We start from the raw sequence: 19,172 nt of genomic DNA on the forward strand, positions 1-19,172 counted from the left end.
TCTGAGAACTGCAGCCCTCGAGGGCAGCCTTAGAATATAAGCCTAGCTAGATATAAAGCCACATTGGAGGAACCCCTTCCGTGATCACCCTCCCACCCACCCTAAATGCAGTGCAGACCTGGGGCTGCTCCACTGATGGGGTTCTGCAGGGATGCAAGGCGTTTACCAAGCCACTCAGACCAAGACAAGGACCCAAGGACAAGTGAGGCTCTTTCTCCTCTCAGATTAGCAGAACTGTCCTAATGCCCCCTTTGGTCTGTCCATCCTGCTGTCTAGGACGGGAGCAAAGGCCCTAAACCGCGTACGGGGCTTCCTCCCCCAGTCCTAGGGGCCACCACACTAGACAGACATTCATTCCCAGGGCAGGGGGTAGTGTTGGCCCATCCAGCCCGAAGATCAGTCCTGCCACCAGTAGCCCACAGACCCCCACGTCGCCCAGCGGGGTACAGTCAGGGAAACCCTCTGGACATTCAGATCCTGGCTCCTCAGGGAGCTCCAGGCGGGGGCAGCCAGGCAGGCTGGGAGGGTTCCATTGTCTGCCTGCCCCACCCAGCTCGTTAGGAATAACATGTTGCTCTAATTACACTTCGGAGGAAAAACAGTGTTTTAAATTAAGGCCTTGGGGGAGGGATGGGGGATGGGGGACCACTGGGCTTATTTTCCTGATTGCAAAACACCAAATTTTTCCTTCTAGTGGATTTGGGATTGCAGGAGACTACCTCGTGTACGGCTCAGACTAAAAGCCATACATACGCTGTCGCCTGGCTTTGGAAGGGCAGCAATGACAGCTGGTTGGCCCCCTGAGCCCGCAGTGAAAAGAGCCACAGAGCATGCAGTCCCTTCTACTAGGGCATCCCCTCCACAGAGGACAGGAGAAGCCTAACCATGGGCACCACTCCAACCACGCCCCCTGCTCCCACCTAAGGGGCCCCCAAGCGAGTCTTCCTCTGCACATGTCCACATCCTGGGGGCCCCTGGTTGCCAGGGAATCAGCCATCCCCGCTCCTGCCGCGGGTGCGTGCGTGTGTGTGTTCTTGTGAGTGTACGCACTCGCACACAACGTCCATGTGCACACTCTCCAGTTCTCAGGAAATCTACAATTGCAGCTTCTTTGAACTCGTTCCCCTTGGCAGCACGGCCTGCCTTTGTTCTCCAGACAAAAAGGAAAAGAAACGAGACAGAGGGCTCAGAAGAGGCGGGAGGAGGGCGAGAAGGAGAGCCAGGGCCAAGGAGCAAACAGAGGAAGAGGGAAACTCGAAGGGAGAGCGGGAAGAGGGGAAAGCGAGCAGGGCTCGGGAAGGGAGGAAAACAGCAGGCAACACAGAGACAGGCGTGGGAGCCAGGAGGGAAGCCCCCTCCACCCATGCTCTCTCCAAGGGCCCACCTCTCCCTCATGTAACCAAAGCCTAACCACAGGACGTAACAGTTCCTCTTCTCTGCCTAGAGCCCCCAGATACGGGTGCCCAAGATAGATATAAAGCCTGGGGGAGCGAAAATCTTGCCCAACAAACTGGCCCCAGGTGGTGACATGCCCCTAATCCAAGGCACTGCCACCTGGATCCCTACCCCCACCTTTCTGCCAAGCCCTGCTTCAGAAGCGAGCTCAGTGTCACCTCTTCCAGGAAGCCATCTCCACTGTCCTCCATCTGCTCTGAGAGCCCTCAGCATGGACAGATGACATTTCATCTCATTCAGGGACACTTTGTCACCCACACAGCCTTGGGCTGCACTGGCCCCAAGGCACTCCCCACCAAAGAGGCCGTCCTTAAACCACCCTTCAGTCACCCAGGCCTCCTAGCTGGTCTCTCCTCCTGCCCCTTGCCCCCAACCATACGCTGGCAGCCAGATAACTTCCTAACTACCTATCTGCCCTCTCTGCTCCCAGACTTGCAAGCCCTCCCGTGGCCGGGGGCCCAGAATCTAAGCTCCTGGCACGGCTTATCACAGCTCTCCAGGACGGCTGGAGCGTTCCTCACAGGGATCAGGCTGGGAGCCTGGAGGGGGATGAACAGGGGAATATAAGGCAAGAGCTTGGCTAATGCAAAGAAGACAGAAAAATCCTGCGAAGGCGTCAAGCTTCCTGCAGGAGCAGCAGCCGCCTCAGGACTACCCTGCCTCCACCCAGTCCCCTCAGATTCCTAAAACCAAATCGGACCCAAGACTTTGGCAGGAGGCTCCGCCTGCAAGTGCAGGGGAAGTGGCGCAGCTACAGGCCCCAGGGCTGGGGTGGGAGCCCCTGGGGATGAGGGGTTCACAAGGGTCACCCCCTAGGGTGGTTTCCTGGACCATCTCTTACTCCATTCATCCTTGGGGGCCTCGGGCCCTCTGAACCTACTGGCTTAGCCCCTCCCTGTGTCCACAGATCCCCAGGATTTGCTCTCGCCTGGCCTTGCTAACCCAAACCCCGCTTCAGCCTATGGCAGGACCGGCCCTGCAGCAGGACACTTGGCCCTCTGCAGGGTCTGGCCCAAAAGCTGCAGATTTGGATTTGCTTCCTGACAAGGAGACCACAGCCAGATCCCTGCTCTCGGAATCTGAGCCTTCACTGTTATATATTACAAATCCAGTTATTAAGGATTTTAACTTTTTTAATAACGCATCCCTGGGCTGGGTCTTCTTCAGAGCAAGCTGTGGGTTTTGGCCACAGAACACTCTCAATCGAGAGAGGGCTCCGTGCTGCTTCCCTGGACAGGACTCTGCTCCCCTTTCCAAATCGGCAGTCTTTCCAACTGCAGCCAAAAGCAGGAGGCTGCCTGTCATGCTCAATTATGGCCTGTGTACTTGGCGGACCCCACCTTGGGCTGGGAGCGAAAGGAAGTGAGGTAAGGGGTGCGGGGCCTGCGGATCCCACATCCTGACCCTGCACTTGAAGTCCGAGTTGCACTGAAAATGTCAAATGGTGTCTGCTTCCCGCCTGAGGATTCCCTGATGGGAGGAAGTGGCCGCCCTTTGCCCAACCCCCCATCTGACGAGGGCTCTCCTTCCCATCTCTCCGCCCAGGCTTCTGCCCCTGCTCATTCATGAGGACCCACTCACAGATGCACAGAAGGCCAGGAGGGAACATACTCCTCAACCCCCACGGCAGAAGACGAAGCCTTGTTTCATCTGGATGCAAACCCCAAACGTCTTCTGGGAATCCCCAACCCACCCCAGCACCTAAACCATCCACGCCCTAAACTGGTGCTTGGCCCCTTGGGCCAAAGGCAGGTTTCCCACCTTCTTCTTGCATCAATGTCTGGTTAATGCCACCTCCACCAGAAAGGCTTCCTTGACTACTCTGGCCCCTTACGAACATTGTATTCTTGAAAACATGCCACCTGGTCCTCAGTCAGATGAAACTATGCATTGCTGTCCATGAGGTCTAGATAATGCTGGCCTCCAACAGGGCAGCAAGCCCTCTGAGGCCAGAATCATGCCAGGACATACCCCAGGCAGCCCTGGATCCGCTCAGAGTGCAGGGAATGAAATCCAGAAAGGTCTCTGTGTGACAGATGCCTGTTGGAGAACCAGGAACCCAGAAAGCTCCAGGGCACGTGCCCAGAGGCTGGCCTTTACCTGCCCTCTGTCTCTGCCCACCCCTCCCCCAGCCACAGCCATAGCACGAGGGTCCACCTTACCTCCTCCAGGATCCGTGATGTATCATGTACCTGGACCACACCATGGGATGTTCCACATCCAGGAGATGGCGAAAGGAGGAGAAAGGTGGGACGGTAAAAGTTCACCATTAGTGACAAGGAACCCTGAGCTGCGGCCGAGATCAGCACACGGGACATTACCCTGAAAGGAGCCAACCGACACCACCTCCCATCCCCCGGCCCGTGCCATGTGCTTCTAGCCATGCCCCCCACATGGGCCCTGGGAAAGAAGGTACAATGGGCGACAATGCAGAGAGACTGGGAGGAGACACCAAAACATAAACCTAGAGCCCAGTCATCTCTGGAGGTGACAGGAGAAGGGGGAAACGCAGCCAGGTAGGTGGTGGGAAGGGCCCTGCCCTGTGCAGCAGCCCCAGGAAACAGACAGGCCTGCGACCCTGGAGCTGTTCCTCCTGCTGGAGCCTGTGGACTTGGGGAGCCAAGGAGAAACACCCCGGAGTCCCAGGCGCTGGCAGGCCTGAGAGTGGGAGCTTGGACTTGACCGGAGAGGGAATGGGAGAGAGACAAGGGCAGGTGGGGGAGAATAGAGGGGCAAAGGAAGGCCTGCACGGTAAGATCTGTGTACAAATTGTGTGGGCTGCCTTGTGAGGGGGAAGCATCCAAACAGGGCCCAGGTGACCACTTCTCAAAGCTGCAGCTGAGCTGGCTGAGAATAGTATTTCCTGAGGCATATTAGCCTGGGTACCACAGTGAAAGGTCTGTACTTTCTACCGTGATCCCCAGGAGAAGGAAGGAGAGCAGGGACAAGGGCACCACGTCCCCATCACAAGTGGAGGAAAGAAACCCGGTCACGGTGGGAACAGCAGTCTAAATCAGAGCTTCTGAAATGCGAGTATGTCTCAGAATCCTCTGGAGGGCTTGTGAACACTGCACTGCCTGCCCCTCAGAGTTTGCTTCAGGAGACGTGAAGTGGGTCCCAAGAAGCATTTCCAACAACATCCCAGGTGATGCCACGCTGAGAGCCACTGGGCTAAATCGATGGCTCTCAGTCCTGGCTGTACATTAAAATCCTCCAGGCAGCTCTGAAAGCTGCCTGAGCCATACCCTGAGAGACTGTGTTTCATTTGGTCTGGGGTGGGGCCAGCGCACTGAGGACTTTTACAGCTGCCCAGGGATTCGAACGTGCCACCCAGCTGAGAGCCACAGGCTGGATGACCATGAGGTCCCTTCAGTCTGAGGGTGTGATCCTCTCAGGGAAAATGGGCAGGAAAGACCTGAGCTGGGTTGGGACCCCAGCCTCTGTCCACCCCACCCCTGTGACCCCACTGGGCCCTCCTCTCCCTGAAGGCAAGACAGTGGTGGTGGACGCCTGCTGCCCTTTCTAGCCCGAGACAGGGCTGCAAACACAGGGAGGCCGGCAGGGAGTTTGAAGGAGAAAAGGAGAGCAAGGCTTACCTCAAAGCCAGGAATATGGTGAATGGCTGGCTAGAGGGAAGGAAAAGAGCTTTGCTCAGGTGCTTGTCACACAGGGCCCCTTCACCCTCCTTTCTGCCCTGGCCAGGCAAACCCATCTCCAACCACAAAATGACACTCATGGAATATGTCAGTGATCAGACAGTCCCACAGTCTGCAGACTGTCTTCCTTGGAGGCCTAGGGTCCCCTTGGAGCTGCCTCGGAGTTCGTGGGAGGGTACAAGGGGAAGCCAGGGGGGACAGTATGCTGTGTCCCCCTCCAGACACTTCACCTGAACAGCCCTACTTCTCTCTGGCTTACACATTGGGGTCCACATCACACGAGAGCACGTTTGAAGATATGGTTCTAACCCAAACCCCCTCTTTTGCAGCAGGGAAGTGGGTGGCCCAGGATCACTCAGCGAGGCCATGGCAGAGCCAGTGCTAAGAGGTCCTGCCCTTACCTGTCCCTGGAGTCCCCTCCCCATCACAATGAAGCACCTCCAACCAGATCTTCCTCCCAGAAACCACGTCAGGATATGACCCAGGGCAAAATACATCCAATGGCCGGAGGACTCAGGCATTCTAGCACAGTCCACATTCTAACACTCTACCCTAAAGTTAGATCACGTCCTGATTTGGGGTTCCAAAACCATGGCCAAAATGGGTCTTGGCAGGAGGCCTGACTTCCAGAAGTTGCTGTTCAGTGCTCCCCACTGAGTGCAGACCCTTGGTGGGGGAAAAGGACATATCAGCAGCCCCCTCCCCTCTGTCAGGCTATCCCTGCCTGTGTCCTCCCGACACACACACACCTTGTATTCCCTGCCTAGGCCTCTGGGATCTGGATATGGCCCAGCCTCACCTTCTCTCTCTGGATGAGCTCAAAAGAGGCCAGCAGCTCACCCGCTGGCTGGCTGCCCCTAGTCAGCGGGAACCAGGCCAGACGGGGCATCCGGTCCAGACTCGGCTGACAGATGCAGCGTCCCATAAACTCATCTGCACCCTGGAGAGGGAGTGGAAAAAAAAGCGTCAGCATCCCCAGGCCAGGGCTCTTATAGTTCAGAGTGATCCCCAGGCCTGTATCTGGCCTCCTGAAACTGAAAGGGCAGCCTCTGGTGCTGATGTGAGCTCTGCCCCTTAAAAGGACATGAGAACAGCATGCGATGGGCCTGGCCACTACTGCTAGATTTGAATTCCCATCATGGTGGGGAAGTCCCTCTGTATGTCCAAAAAGCATTGGCCTTGTTTAATTCAATCAAGCTCTGAGTCCATTAGAGAGAACAGAGTGACAGGATCCTAGCACTTCTCGAATTCCTTCACAGTATAGATACTTGACATTTCCAAGGACTTTTGTATCTCCTGTTCATTTCACCTTTAAATTCCACCACCTTTTAGATGGGGAGACTGTGATCACACTTGTCAAATCATGTGAGTCTTGCTAAAATGATGTTTACATCTTATTATCCGTTTGCTCAGGCACCTTCCATGGCTCCCCACTGCCTAGAGGATAGAGTCCAAACTCTTCTCCTGGCACAGAAGGCCCCCTCACTGGAGGCTGCTCATCTCTCCTGCCTGCTCCTTTCCCTCCCCACACATCTTCTACTCCAGCCTGCTGGCCTTGGCTGGCTTCTTACCCCCTGGCCTTTGCGTGGGCCATTTCCCGCAGCCGTACTGCCCTCTGTGCTTCTCAGCCATCTCAGCCATCACTCACAGCCCTGCCCGAGCTCCGCCTCTGACATGGGCCTCTGTGACCTTGCTGGACTCTGAGGGCAGCGGGCAGCGGGCAACTGGCAGAACCTGGGTCTCAGGCAGCTGGTGCTGCAGTCCTCACAAGCTCAGATGCCCTGTCCAAAGCCCTCATCTGGAGAAACCCAGAGCAGGCCTGGGAGGCACCTCTACCCACAAGCAGTCACCTCTCTGCTGGGGACATCCCAAAGAGCCATTCTGGAGTGACCACCAGCTGCTGCGTAAATGGCCCCATCAGCAGGTGACAGTCCAGCACCAACCACTCAGAAAGGACACCAGCAAAAGCACTGGGAGGGCTCCTGGAGGCTCCTCTGGGAGAGGTATTACCTCTTATTTGATGGGTCATGGAGAGGGTGGGGGAGGGGAATCCTTGCAAAGCCCGAGCAGCCAGGACAGCAGGCGCTCAGAGCAATGGGCATTTGCCAGCAGCACGGACTTATCTGACTACCTTAACAATGAGCACCGCCCCTGCTCTCCCCAGGACCCTGGAGCCCACCCACCCAGAGGAGGCCACGGCTGTCTCCCCCTGGGATCCCTCCCAGGCACTGCCTGCAGACAAGACACAAGGCCAGAGCAACATTTTATAAAGAGGAGGTGTGATGCTCCTGTGAGAGAGACCAGGGCCTGCTGCCTTCCAGCCGCCCCACATCCTCACTTGCATCTGCTCCTTCCACTTAGTGCCTTGGCCCAGCACCCTCCTGGTCCTCTGCCTCCCTCCTCCCCCTGCCCCACAAGCACCAGGCCTGTGCTCTTCTCCAGACAAGTTGCTCATCGCCCACCCCGCGAGGAGCCAGCTTTTACTTCCAAGGGAAGAAAATCGCACAGGTTGGCCTCCCCAGTGCAGGCCTGCTTTGCCCACTGCCAGCTGGCACCCACTACCTTAAACAGTCACCACACCCTCCCAGGGCACCTGACATCTAGTCATGGCAATTCTTTCTGGAAATATCTTCCTAACCCTGCCTCTTCCCCTTTCATCACACTGCTGCCCCCCAACCCAATCCGGGCCTCTCTGCCACATGCCCCATCAGCTGACACAGTCTCTCTCTTCCTTCGTCTTTTTAAAATGTTATCCTGAGCCTGTCATGCCCCTGCTCCACTGGCCTCATTCTCTTTTCTCCTTTCCAGCCTGCCCTCCCCTCCCCTCAGTCTCCCACTCGCCCCCAGGCTCTGCAAGAACGCCCCCTGCCTCCTTCCAGCACCCCAACCCCACAATTCCTCCAGGGCTTGCGTCTTCCCCACAGCCTTCCCGCCCACGCCTTCCAGCCCTCTTGGGAAGCTTCCAGAGCTGTGCTGTCCAATACTAGAGCCACTAGCCACCTGTGGCTATTTAAATTTAAAGTCTAATTAATTAAAACTAAATAAAATGTAAAAGTTAGTTTCTCAGTTGCACTAGCCACACTTTAACGGCTCAGGAGCCACATTGTGGTCAGTGGTTCCCATTTTGGACAGGACAACGGCAGAGCCCTTCCATCGGTGCAGGAGGTTCTGCTGGGCAGCTCTGTCAGGAGGGCCCTCGTTTGCCTCAGAGCCACGTGGCACTCAGGGACCCTCTGTCTCCCTGGGGAATTCTCTGTTTGTGAGTCTCACCTCCCACCTAGACTGGGAACCCCAAGTGAGGGACAAGCCAGCCCAGTACACAAGTGTGGGATAAATGTCTGTGGAGTCAACGCAGCTCTCTGATGGGGAAAAGGGACCGGCCTGGGATCATATAAGTGCGTTAGAGGCAGAGAAAACCCCAGCTCTTGACCCTCAGCTAAGCGCCCTTTCTAGGTCGGTCCCCACGTCTGTCGCAGCCACAGTACATGTGCTAGCAATCCATTTTTAATTACTCTAAAATCGTCTTAACCACTTTGTAGTCTGGGGTCGGGGGAGAAGCCAAGAGTCCCAACCTTAGGGCACACCCATCTGGTTGGGGACCCGTCCCTCACAGTGGTTTCTCTCCCTGGGCCCCTGGGGGGAGTGGGCAGTGAGATGAGGGAGGGATGCAGGCAGACTCACATAGGTGTCGTGGTCGTACAGCTCCACCACGATGCTGGGCGGCTGCTCCGCGATGCTGGCCGGCTCGCCAAAGATCTCAATCTCGTAGAAGATGAGTGTCTGGTCCCAGGTGGGGTTCAGGGTATTCTTCACCACCACCGTCTTCTGGCTCTGGTGCAGGAAGGACACGATTGCGTAGGGATCTGTGTGGGCCGGTTGCAGGGAAGGGAGACAGGACATGGCAGAGATCGTGAGAGTTGCCTGCTCAGGAGTCACACAGGCCACAGAGCTGAAGCAGAGCTGTGGCTGCCACTCTGGAGCAACAATGTCAGGCTGGAGCCCACTTCCCCGGGGCTCTCCCCACCCTCCATGAGCAGACTGGTGGGCCACCATGGGGAAATGGAGCCTAGATCCAGCGGAGTGAGCACAGGGATCTGGAGAACTTCTCCTTCTGGGCTCCCTCTTGGGCTGGCCACTGGGGGCAAAGTCCAGCTGGAGGAAGTAAATGCCTGGATGGCTCATTCATTCAGCCAACCAGAATTTATTGAGTGCCTTCTGCATGTCAGGCTAGGGGCTAGGTGCTAGGGGCTGAGAACATAATTGGAGCAAAACCATAATCCATACGAGCAAACATAAAATTACAATCAGTGCTTTGAAGAACAGATACAAGACACAGGAGAGTGTGTGAGGGAGAAATTTGGCTTCCTTGAGGAAGGGAGAGTAGAGCAGAGATGTTGGTGCCATCAGAATGGTGTGCCTAGATCTGCATTTCAGCAAGTTCACTCCGGCTGCCACACAGAGAACGGCCTGCCTGGGGCAGAAGTGAGTGCAGGGAGACAAGTTACGAGGCTACTGCAACAGCCCAGGCAAAGATGGTACTGGCTTAGATGGGCGGGGGGCTGCTAGAGAGAAGCACATGGACCTAAGAGCTGTTTAGTAGTGGGTGGTAAGACAGGGACCCTAAGGCCTCTGGAGCTCCCTGCTATCCCCCAAACTCCTTTGCAGCCTGCCAGCCCCAACTATGCTGGCCTGGGACCCACCCACAAGTCATTCTCTCCGCCTAGTCCCAAAGGGATGTTGGAGTCACTAGAAAAGATTCTAGAGCAGTGGTTCTCAAATCTGAGCATGCAGCCAAATCACCTGGAAGGCTTGCACAGACTGCTGGGCCCCACTCCAAGAGACTCATTCATTAGGTCTAGGGTGGGGCCCGAGAATTTTCGTTTCTAACAAGTTCCCAGAAGGTACAGATGCTGCCTTCCAGGGCCACACTTTGGAAACTAATGCAAAAGAAGGTCCTACGAGGCTGAGGACATGTCATTTAGGAGAGGAGCAGAGGGTTTGGAGGAAGGGCTCCACCGACTTCTCCCATTAGGACATCGGCCTGGGGGCAGGGTCCAGTTTGCTGTCATTTTATGAGACTCACAGTGCCAAATGCTGAGGGCCCATGAACAGAAAAGTCTAGAGATGTGGGAGGCTAGCGGCTGGATGCTAGACGCCTGGGAGGGCTGAGCCCAAATGCTCTAACACCCTATACCCTTGGCACCTGCTCCGCCCTGTAGCACCTTGCATCCTCTGAGCTTCACACTCCAGCCCAAATGCTGTCCCTAACCCTCCAGGTGGCCTCAGTGGACTCAGAGGTAATGGTTTCTGCCCTGCTGGCCTCAGAAGGGTTACGGGATGTCCATCTGCAATCCTGGGGCTGAGAAGGGGAGACAGCACTTCCCCACAAAGAGGAGGAGAGCAGGACAGGCTCCTTGGCCTTAAGGAAACCAAGTGGCACACCATGCATGGCCACTGTACAGGAGGTGGCAGGAAGTGGCCACAGAAGAGGTGGGAAGGTTGAGGTGGGCAATGGGAGGACTCCCACCATGGGACGGAGGGAGCAGGTTCTGACTATCACCCAAGGGGCTAGTTTTAAGGACAAAGGGGACCTAAGTTATGGCACTCACTACCTGAACATTGCCAGGTCTGGCTAACAGGAGGCAGCCACCAGCCTGGACAAGCACGTTAGCCTTCAGGCACAAAAGCACAATGGGGTCAATCCTAGAGGACTTCCTGTAGGAAATTGGTTTGGAACATAATTCTTGGGGTAGAAGAGGGCAGTGGGAGTCTCATGGCAGGGAAAGGGGCAGGAGAGAAATGCCACCACATCTCGCCACCCCCACCTGATGGTGGGAGTCTCCCTGGCATGGAGCTCCCCCTTCCATGCACCAGCCTGGCAGGACTGGCCCTGAGCCCCACCCCTCCTGCCCCTGGCAGGGCCCAGCGGCGTCTGTGCATTTAATGAAACCGTCTGGCTGTGATACCATCAGCTCCAAGCTCGGCAGAGAACCTCTCCCTGGTTCCAGTAAGGGAAAGAGGGAGCGTTCCGATAAATAAAACCATATTAGAGAGCCGGCGAAAAAGCCCCTTTTGTTCCCACCCCCCATGCTCCCCAACGCTTTATTTTTATAAGCGCGCGAGCCCCAGACCGACCACGTTTACACAAAGATCACAATTGCACATTGTAGCGGCTGTGCACACTGTATTGGTGTTGGCAGCACCCCCCACGCTGGCCCCTGAGCAGGCAGACTCCTTCCAGCAGCCCCATCAGTGCAGGCAATGAGCTCAGCGCAGGGGGACGGGGAGGGGTGGCTTTCAAACAAAAATCACCCAGACCCACACACGTGCCCCACCCGCCCATGGGAGGAAAAAACACACAACAAAGGCATTGTAAAGAGCAGGCCTGGAGGCCTGGGGCCTCAGACACTGGGCTACTGTGTGCTGGGGCCTGGCCTCTCCCCACACAGGGGCCAGCCCCTCAAAAAAAAAAAAAACAAGTGGGGGTGGGTGTTGCTGAGGCAAGGTGGTCAGATGAAGGAAAGCCAGACAGATGCACAGACACATCCCTCTTCCAGGAAAGCCAAGAGCAGGGAATAGCTGATCCCAAGGAGAGGTAGAAGGAAGGTGAGGGGCCAGCTCTTCCCTGTCTGCCCCCACCTAGAGCTCTCCCCAGAGCCACTCCCACAGGAGGGGGCAGATGGGCTCTCATGCCTCACCCTCCAAGCCATACAGAGCACACCCCGAGCTGAGGCGGAATGTGACTGGACTGCAGCTCCCTGAGGACCACGAGCTATCCTCGGAAGCTCCAGCCATCACAGAAGGTTCTCCTGGACTCTATCACCATGAGAGGCCCCAGGAAGTGATTTGTTGGCTGGACCTGGAGCCCTGCACCCAAGCTCTGCTGCTCAGAGCTTCCTGGAGCTCCAAGGAGGACACTTCTGCATTCACAGTACACTAAGCTTTGCTCATGGGCCTCCCACCAACCAGCTCAGACCACCGGAACAGGGGACAGGGCAGGCAGCGTCATCCCACTTGTCAGAGGAGGGAGCTTTGCCCCAGAAGACTAAGTCACTAGCCCACGCTCACACATGGCCAGGACTAGAGACTGTGACTCCTAGTGCAATGCTCCTTCTGCCATGCCACACTCACAGGAAAGGGGTCCTTAAGAGACAGTGGACTAGATCACTAATAAGGTAATGCAGCAATATTTTTCCTATAAAATTAAGAAAAAATTATTTAGAATTAGAAAACCCAGTGTTGGCAAATATTTGATGAAATCGGTACTCTCCTTTATTGCTGGACGCCATTCAGCAACCCTTCAAGAAAGCAATTGGGCAGTATGCCCGGGAAAACATAAAACTGTTTATACCCTATTTCCCATATTCCTGGGAGTCATCCAAATTAACCAAAAAGCTGTATGTACAAAGATGTTCACTCTAGCATTATTTGTAATCCATCATTCATTCAATATACAGTTATTGACTGCCCAGCATGTGGTAGGTAAGCGTGGTGCGAGGAATATGAAGATGAATGAGACAAGATCCAGGCTCTTAAGACTATGACTACTGGTTGGAAGTGGTAACTAAACAACAGTTATAATGGAAGGGGATGTGCAAATTAATAGTCGACGGTATGAGGTGCCAGGCGTGGGGAGTGCCCAGTGTAACCTAGTGGCACCAAGTCTTCCGAAAGGAGGCCTCCTACCCTGTGTCTGAAGAACATGGAGGTAACCAAGGCAGACCAAAGAAAAGAGGGTGCCTGGGCATGCAGCACGGACCAGCAAAGGCACCAAAGATCACAAGCGTTTGGGAAACAGCAAGGAAGCATCCAGGGCATTGGGCACAGAGGACCAAGGAGGAGGTGGGCTGATCGTAAACGGTCCTGAATTCATACTCAGCAATTTGGACAGAATCCTGTAGACCAGTGATTCCCAAAAGATGTTCTTTGAAACGTGCGTTCTCTGGGCAGCTAATGAGTGCTTAAACAATCAAACAGCCTCCTTTTTCTGCAGCCACCTCAGAGCCTCTCAATGCCACTGAACACTGTAAATCTCTAGGTGAGCAGTGTTTCCCAGTTTCTCTTCTTCAGGAACCCTTGTTAAGTGGAGCATTTCACAAGCCTCCAATGCACTTTGGTAAACAGCTCCTTAAGCTCAACGGGAAAAGTCCCCCAACCAGAGCCAGTCTTAACAAAAAGCTGTGCTTCAAACGAGGGGTTCGGCCCTGACAGGAGTCCAGACACGGGAAGTCCAACAGCAAGAATGCCCCAACCCCAGCCAGGACAGAGTCTCGATCTGGGGGAACACTAAAGCACTGGTCCCTACAGAGGTAACCTCAGCTGTGGGGTGACCCACATTGTAGCCTGGCTTAGCAGCAACACCCAACTGGCACAGCTTTCCCCTCCCAGGAATCATGAGGCCAACAAAGAGGGCAGGACCTTCCGCTTTCTCGACAGATACCCCACTCCTATAATTAACACGGCATCTGATCTACTCCCCATTCACCAGGTCAGGCTCCCTGAGCCCACTGACCTGTGAGACTCTTTCAAAGATGTCTCTGGGTCTCTCATGCCAAGGGGCATCCTCTGGAATGTGGTGACCTTACCACAGAACTGCCCAAGGGTGGTTGGTGTTGGTGGCAGCTCTGTAAGCAGAGATGATGGTTCCCTCAAACCACAGCAGTTTAGGTGCCCAGCTGAGGGGGGGGGGGGGGCGCAAAGCAGAATTCCCTGGGGAATCATTTGGCAGAGCAGATGGTGGCCTCCCTGATTCCCTTTGAGAAATATCAGAGCAACTTCAGGGAAGTGATGCCGCCCATTAGATATGGTGCTGAGGACACGTGATTTCTAAGTCCTCTCAAGTAGCATTTTTTCCATTCAAAGTAAACCAGCGCCTTCTCCAGACGCTCACCAAGCAGTCGCAACCCCGGCCCGATATCAAAGAGAAGTCGTTTGAATTAAGTATCATTTTATATTTCTTATGCCGAATCGCTACGCAGGCCACACAGACTCATAACCACACTCCCTCCAGGGGTCCAGAGAACTCTGCTGGCCACACACTTGAACCCACCCCAGGCGACATCCTCGGGCAGCTTCGACATCAGTACCTCCACAAGACTCCCTTTCCTGACTGAGTTTAATATTATTCAACAAATGTTTCCCGGGCAATTCCTGAGTGTTTCCCCAAGTCCCCAGGCAGGGAGAAGGAAGCAGACCAGCCCCAGTCTCTGGGCAGCCCCAAGGCCCACCATAGAGAGGACAAGCGGAGAACACAGCTCGGAGCCACGGGAGCCACCACCATGAGGAAAGGCCCGGAGCACCCCAGGTCGGCGGAGCTGACAGAGCGCTTCCTTCCGGAGGAAAGCCCTCTCTGCCCCTGACCCCCAGCAGGGAAGCTAGACCATGAGACTAGCGAGACTGTGCTCAACCCTCCCTGGCCCCAGACATTCTGGATTCACACATGAGTTTCCTCTGAGAAATGCCAGCCGGTGGCCATGCACAGACTCCGGCCGCCAGCCGCCCCAGGGTCAGTTCCAGGGGAGAAATTGCTTTGGTTTAGGGTTTGGGAGTGAAAATAAACACTCTGGGTTTTATAGGTTCACCCGTGTTGGCTGCTGTTTTCCTTTCCAGCAGCTGCTCAATCAGGCCTTTCATTCAGAAGCCAGTGGCCTCTGAGGAAGCCCTGGGCAGTGCCCTCAACGCTCAAGGGATGTTTATTTGGGGGAGGGGGTGGGGTCAGGATGGAAAGTGTGACGTCTCTGCAGGCCCGCGTCAGGCTGGAGCAGGCACAGTCCCCAGAGGTGCACACTGACTCTGAGCATGGGTTCCTTGGAGAAGTTCCCTCCCCATAGGGTCACCCGCCAGCCTGGCCCAGAGAGGCCAGGGGCCTTCCACCCAGGCTCCACCTCACCACCCACCCCACACAAATATGCCGCCTGCACCCCCACGTCTCCCACCCTCCCCCAAAGGAAGAGGAAACAAGGTTGTGAATTAGTCCACTTATTTTTTTTCTCAGAGTACGTTCTAAGTGTCAGAAAGCCTCCTGGCAGTTTCCCAGGAAGTTGCAGCTGCAGATAGCAGCCCCTGGCCTGCCAATCCTTGCATGCTGGTTTTGCATATGCTTTGCAGAGGGTGCTCTAGGGACCCTGGCCCTAAACCACAGAGCCTCCACCCTGCGCCTGGCTGCACACGGCTGGAGAACAGGTCCCTAAGAGGAGAGGAATGTGGAAAAGCACATCTGCTGGGGAGGAGGAACCAGAGTGGTCCCCACGTGGAGAATGGAGGGGGCTGGGAAGGAGGACAGGCAGATGGCTAAAAGCTGCAGCCACATTCTGTGAACTCAGTTCCACTCAAGCATTTGGAGGATGATATATCTATCACCTGTCAGCTATTTTAAACTCAAACAATTGAGTTAAGCTGTGTTTCGGTTTCTTTATCTGTAAAATGGGGATGTTAAATACCTACTTCATAGGAGAGTTGTAAGGGTCACATGAAATAATGTCAGTAAAGCACATGGGCTCACCGGGAGCACTCAGTAAGTGTTAGTTCTTTAGATATCAATTGCTGCAGGTTCAAGGGTAAGATAAGGCCCCTTCCTGGAGGAGCTCAGTCATAGTGGGAAGCATGTGGCAGAGATAGATGGCAATTGATCTATGCATTGGGTCAGGGCTCTGAGAGAGGTGCTGGTGAAGTGCCAGCCAAGCACTGAAGAAGAAGCAACCAGCTCAGCTTGGGGAAGGGTCAGAGGGCATCTAGGCTGGGTCTTGCAGGATGAGTAGGAGTTCACTAGGTTAAAAATAGGGAGGGGAGGCATTCTAGGCACAGAGAACACTAAGTAAAAAGGCCAACGATATGGAAGAGCTCAACAAATGTTGACAAAAGTTGGTGGGGCCAGAGCCAGTGGATGGGGGGGATTAGAGAATGGTGAAACTGGCAAGATCCACAGGGGTCAGATCACAAAGGAGATGTCTGCCAGGCTGAAGAGCTGAGCATTTATCCGTCAGTGTCTCTGTCTGAAACTGGGGGAGTGACATGAGCAGATCTGTCTGGGGCAGTGCGGAAAGTAGCAAGGAGGCCAGGAGATGACCAAAGGGTCCAGATACGAAGGGGCAAAGCCAATTCCTAGTGAAATCTCCAAGAGAGATTCAGGAGCCAGAATCGACCAGACTGGGTGACTGATAGGTAATAGCACATGCGGATATGACAGCAGGACCAAGGGGGGACATGCAGAGAAGGCCCAGATGGTATGTGACGGGTGGGGGGAGGGGAGGTGTCACAAGAAGTTCAGTTTGAACAGAATGAACTGTGAAGCATCCAGTGGGAGATACCTAAGGTGTGGCTGGACATAAGGGGCTCCCAGGAACTAAAGGCTTAGAAGCTTCCCTAACATGAGTGGTCACTGAAGCTGGGGGTAACCCCAGTACCCAGAGAAGAGCACACAGACAGACTCTTGGGAACATCAGGCTTAGGGGGCAGTGATGCACCTGAGGAGTAGAACAGCAGGCAGAGCAGTAGGAGGCTGCAGAGGACCCAGGAAAGAGGGTGTTTCGGGGACCAAGGCCAGAGACGTTTGTAGGAGGAGGGGATGGTCAGTAAAGCCACACCCTACAGAAGGGTCAAGCAAGCCACCTGACAACTGGGAAGCCACAGTGACCGTGGCAACAACAGTCACCTCCACAAAGCCTGCAAACACAGCCCACCTGCAGGAGACGCCCTGGGCTGCGTTCCCTGTGGTCCAGAGGCCCAATGGCTCAGTTCCCAGCTGAGTCCCCGGTCCCTGGCTTTTCTCCCTTCTCCCACCTACCAGAAAAAGAATCCTTGTCCATCGCAGGCAGGTCCCGGGCCTGGTACATGTAGCAGCGTAGGTGGTAGCGGTTCCCATCTGTACCGAGTGAAAAACAGAGATTCCAAGTGATGGGCTGGGGTTGGCTAAGAGCTGGAGCTAGAGGGGAGAGGGGAGTCTGCCCCTAGGAAGGGCAGAAGACAGAAGGGCTGAACAATAGAAATAACACATGTCACACTCTGCAGGAGTGAGCCACTCACAGGGTCACAACAGACCAAAGCTCAAAGGTGGACACCTAAGTGATATGCCCTTGTGCCTGGTGAGCGCTGGGGGGCAGAGGGTGGAAGACGAGGAGAAGGAGAGGTCAGATGATGGGGGAGCCAGAATTCACACGGCCTTGAATGCCTGATTTGAAGTTTAGAGCTGACACACACAACACACATAGACAGGCATGCACACACACACACACACACACACAGACACACACACACCAAAACACACTGACTCACCAAAAAGCACACAGACTCAGTTCTCCACAGCCCCACATAGACACCTGACCATATAGCCCCATACAAACAGCAGCGGAAGGTTACACACCTGTCCATATCACCCAACAGACACCTCCCAATATCACTTACAGTCGAAGATGCAGGAAATCGTGGGTCTGTTCACACCAAAGCTCAAGGTGGAAATGGAGGTGGAATCCTCACTCTTGTCGTCCACCACGCCGCCCTAGAGACACAGAGCTGGTCAGGGCAGATCCTACCCTGAGCCTGGGGCTGACAGGGAGACCGGTCCCAGAGAGTCAGGTCCCAGGGTTGGGAGACCTCTAGATACTGCTCCTCAGCTGCTGAGAGCTGGGCCATCAGCCTCTACCATCACTCTAGGGCAGCTCCCCTCTCCTGCAGTCCACAGACTCCAATGCCAAGTCCCAAGGAAAATTCTCCTCCCTTTCTGGTGGAGACCAGGCCAGAATGGAAGTTTGACTTATTCTAGCCCAAGAGGTTGGAGTTTGCTAGAAGGAAGGACCTGAAGTATCTCCAGGGGAAACCCAGTGGTGATCTGCCCATTGGGATGAGTTAAGAGGCGCCAAGGTCTGGAGGACCCAGTCTGGCATCTTTGCCCATCCCTGTGTGCCTGGAGCCAGTGCTGATGCCCGGGATACACAGGCCCCGAGCTGGGTCCCCAGGCTCAGGGACAGGAGCGGGAGGTGAGCTAGGTCTACACTCAGACTCAGAGCCAGCCTGTCAGATTACTGTGCATAAAGCTAGACCCTCACTCCCCTCCTTTTCCTTATTAGCACTCGGCTCTAACCACCTTCCCTGGACCAGATGCCCACCTCCCTGCTGCGCCGATCCCCTCACTGCCACCTCTGCCACACTGCGGCCCCTCACTGGGGTCCTGTATGGTTTGGGGTCTTGGGGACCCAGTAGAAACCCAGTAGGGACCAGGGCCCCCATAAACGTAGGAAATGCTCCATGCACACTGCAGCCCAGCTTCCCAGATTTGGCTTTCTATAACCCCAGGCCCATCAGCCTCTCATATCAGGAGCCCAGCAGATGGGCTGGGGAGAGCTGGACAGCACTTGCATGCGGTCCACTCCCTCTGCTGCCACTCAGATTTCTCCAAGTCCCTCTCCCCTTTCCCCATATAGTGACCTGCCCCATTCGCTTGCCCAGTCCCTCTTCCCAATACACAAGTACACACACCTTTGAAAAATAACCCCGACCTCCCTTTGTACGGCCTGTTCATCCCGCCTAAGCCCTCCCAGAATGGCGACTTCCCAGGGCCTTTCTGCTGGGCGACCCAGACCCCACCTGGCTGCCGCCATTTCACAGGACTCGGCCTCTCTCAGGACCCTGGAGCTACACAGTCCCCCTGTGCTTCCAAATACAATGGGCATGGCCACTTCTGTGTCCCTCCCCTCCAAACCCCGCCCACCCTCAGGGCCTAGCCCCAGACCCCTTGTTCAAGAAGCCTCCTGGATGCCACTCCTCCCACTTCTGACCCGCCCACACCTAGAGCCAGAACAGTGTCATTACTCAGTCACCACTTGGATCCCCAGTCCAAATCCTTTGGTGGCTCTTGCTACCCAAAGGGTCCTGGGCAGACCCTCGGTGACCCGCCCTATCATCCCCAAGAACAACAGGGCTTACTTCTCTCAAACCCAGCCCTCAGCTTCAGGCAGCCACACTCCTTAAAGCTGGCCCAGACTCACACCTGCTCCCATCGCAGGCTCATGCTGTTCCCTAACCAGAAGTGCCACCGACTGTCCCAGTCCTTCCCTGGTCACTCTGAGT

At 55.3% G+C, this 19,172-nt stretch overlaps 1 protein-coding gene across 23 annotated transcripts in view; it reads right to left on the bottom strand.

The window, feature by feature from the left end:
- Window positions 1–19,172, bottom strand: part of DYSF (dysferlin) — a 200,559-nt gene that overhangs the window by 62,855 nt on the left and 118,532 nt on the right. For all 23 annotated transcript variants that reach the window (XM_019718953.3, XM_074332153.2, XM_074332151.2 and 20 more), the window contains 6 exons: window positions 17,511–17,604; window positions 16,894–16,971; window positions 8,793–8,974; window positions 5,911–6,051; window positions 5,052–5,081; window positions 3,618–3,647 (listed from right to left, as the gene is read on the bottom strand). In XM_019718953.3, the coding sequence (XP_019574512.3) occupies window positions 3,618–3,647; window positions 5,052–5,081; window positions 5,911–6,051; window positions 8,793–8,974; window positions 16,894–16,971; window positions 17,511–17,604 (555 nt within the window). The remainder of the gene's footprint in view (window positions 1–3,617; window positions 3,648–5,051; window positions 5,082–5,910; window positions 6,052–8,792; window positions 8,975–16,893; window positions 16,972–17,510; window positions 17,605–19,172) is intronic.

The sequence above is a fragment of the Rhinolophus sinicus genome, chromosome 2 (assembly GCF_057876585.1).
Source record: "Rhinolophus sinicus isolate RSI-liver-muscle chromosome 2, RSI-T2T, whole genome shotgun sequence".
Lineage (NCBI taxonomy): Eukaryota > Metazoa > Chordata > Mammalia > Chiroptera > Rhinolophidae > Rhinolophus > Rhinolophus sinicus.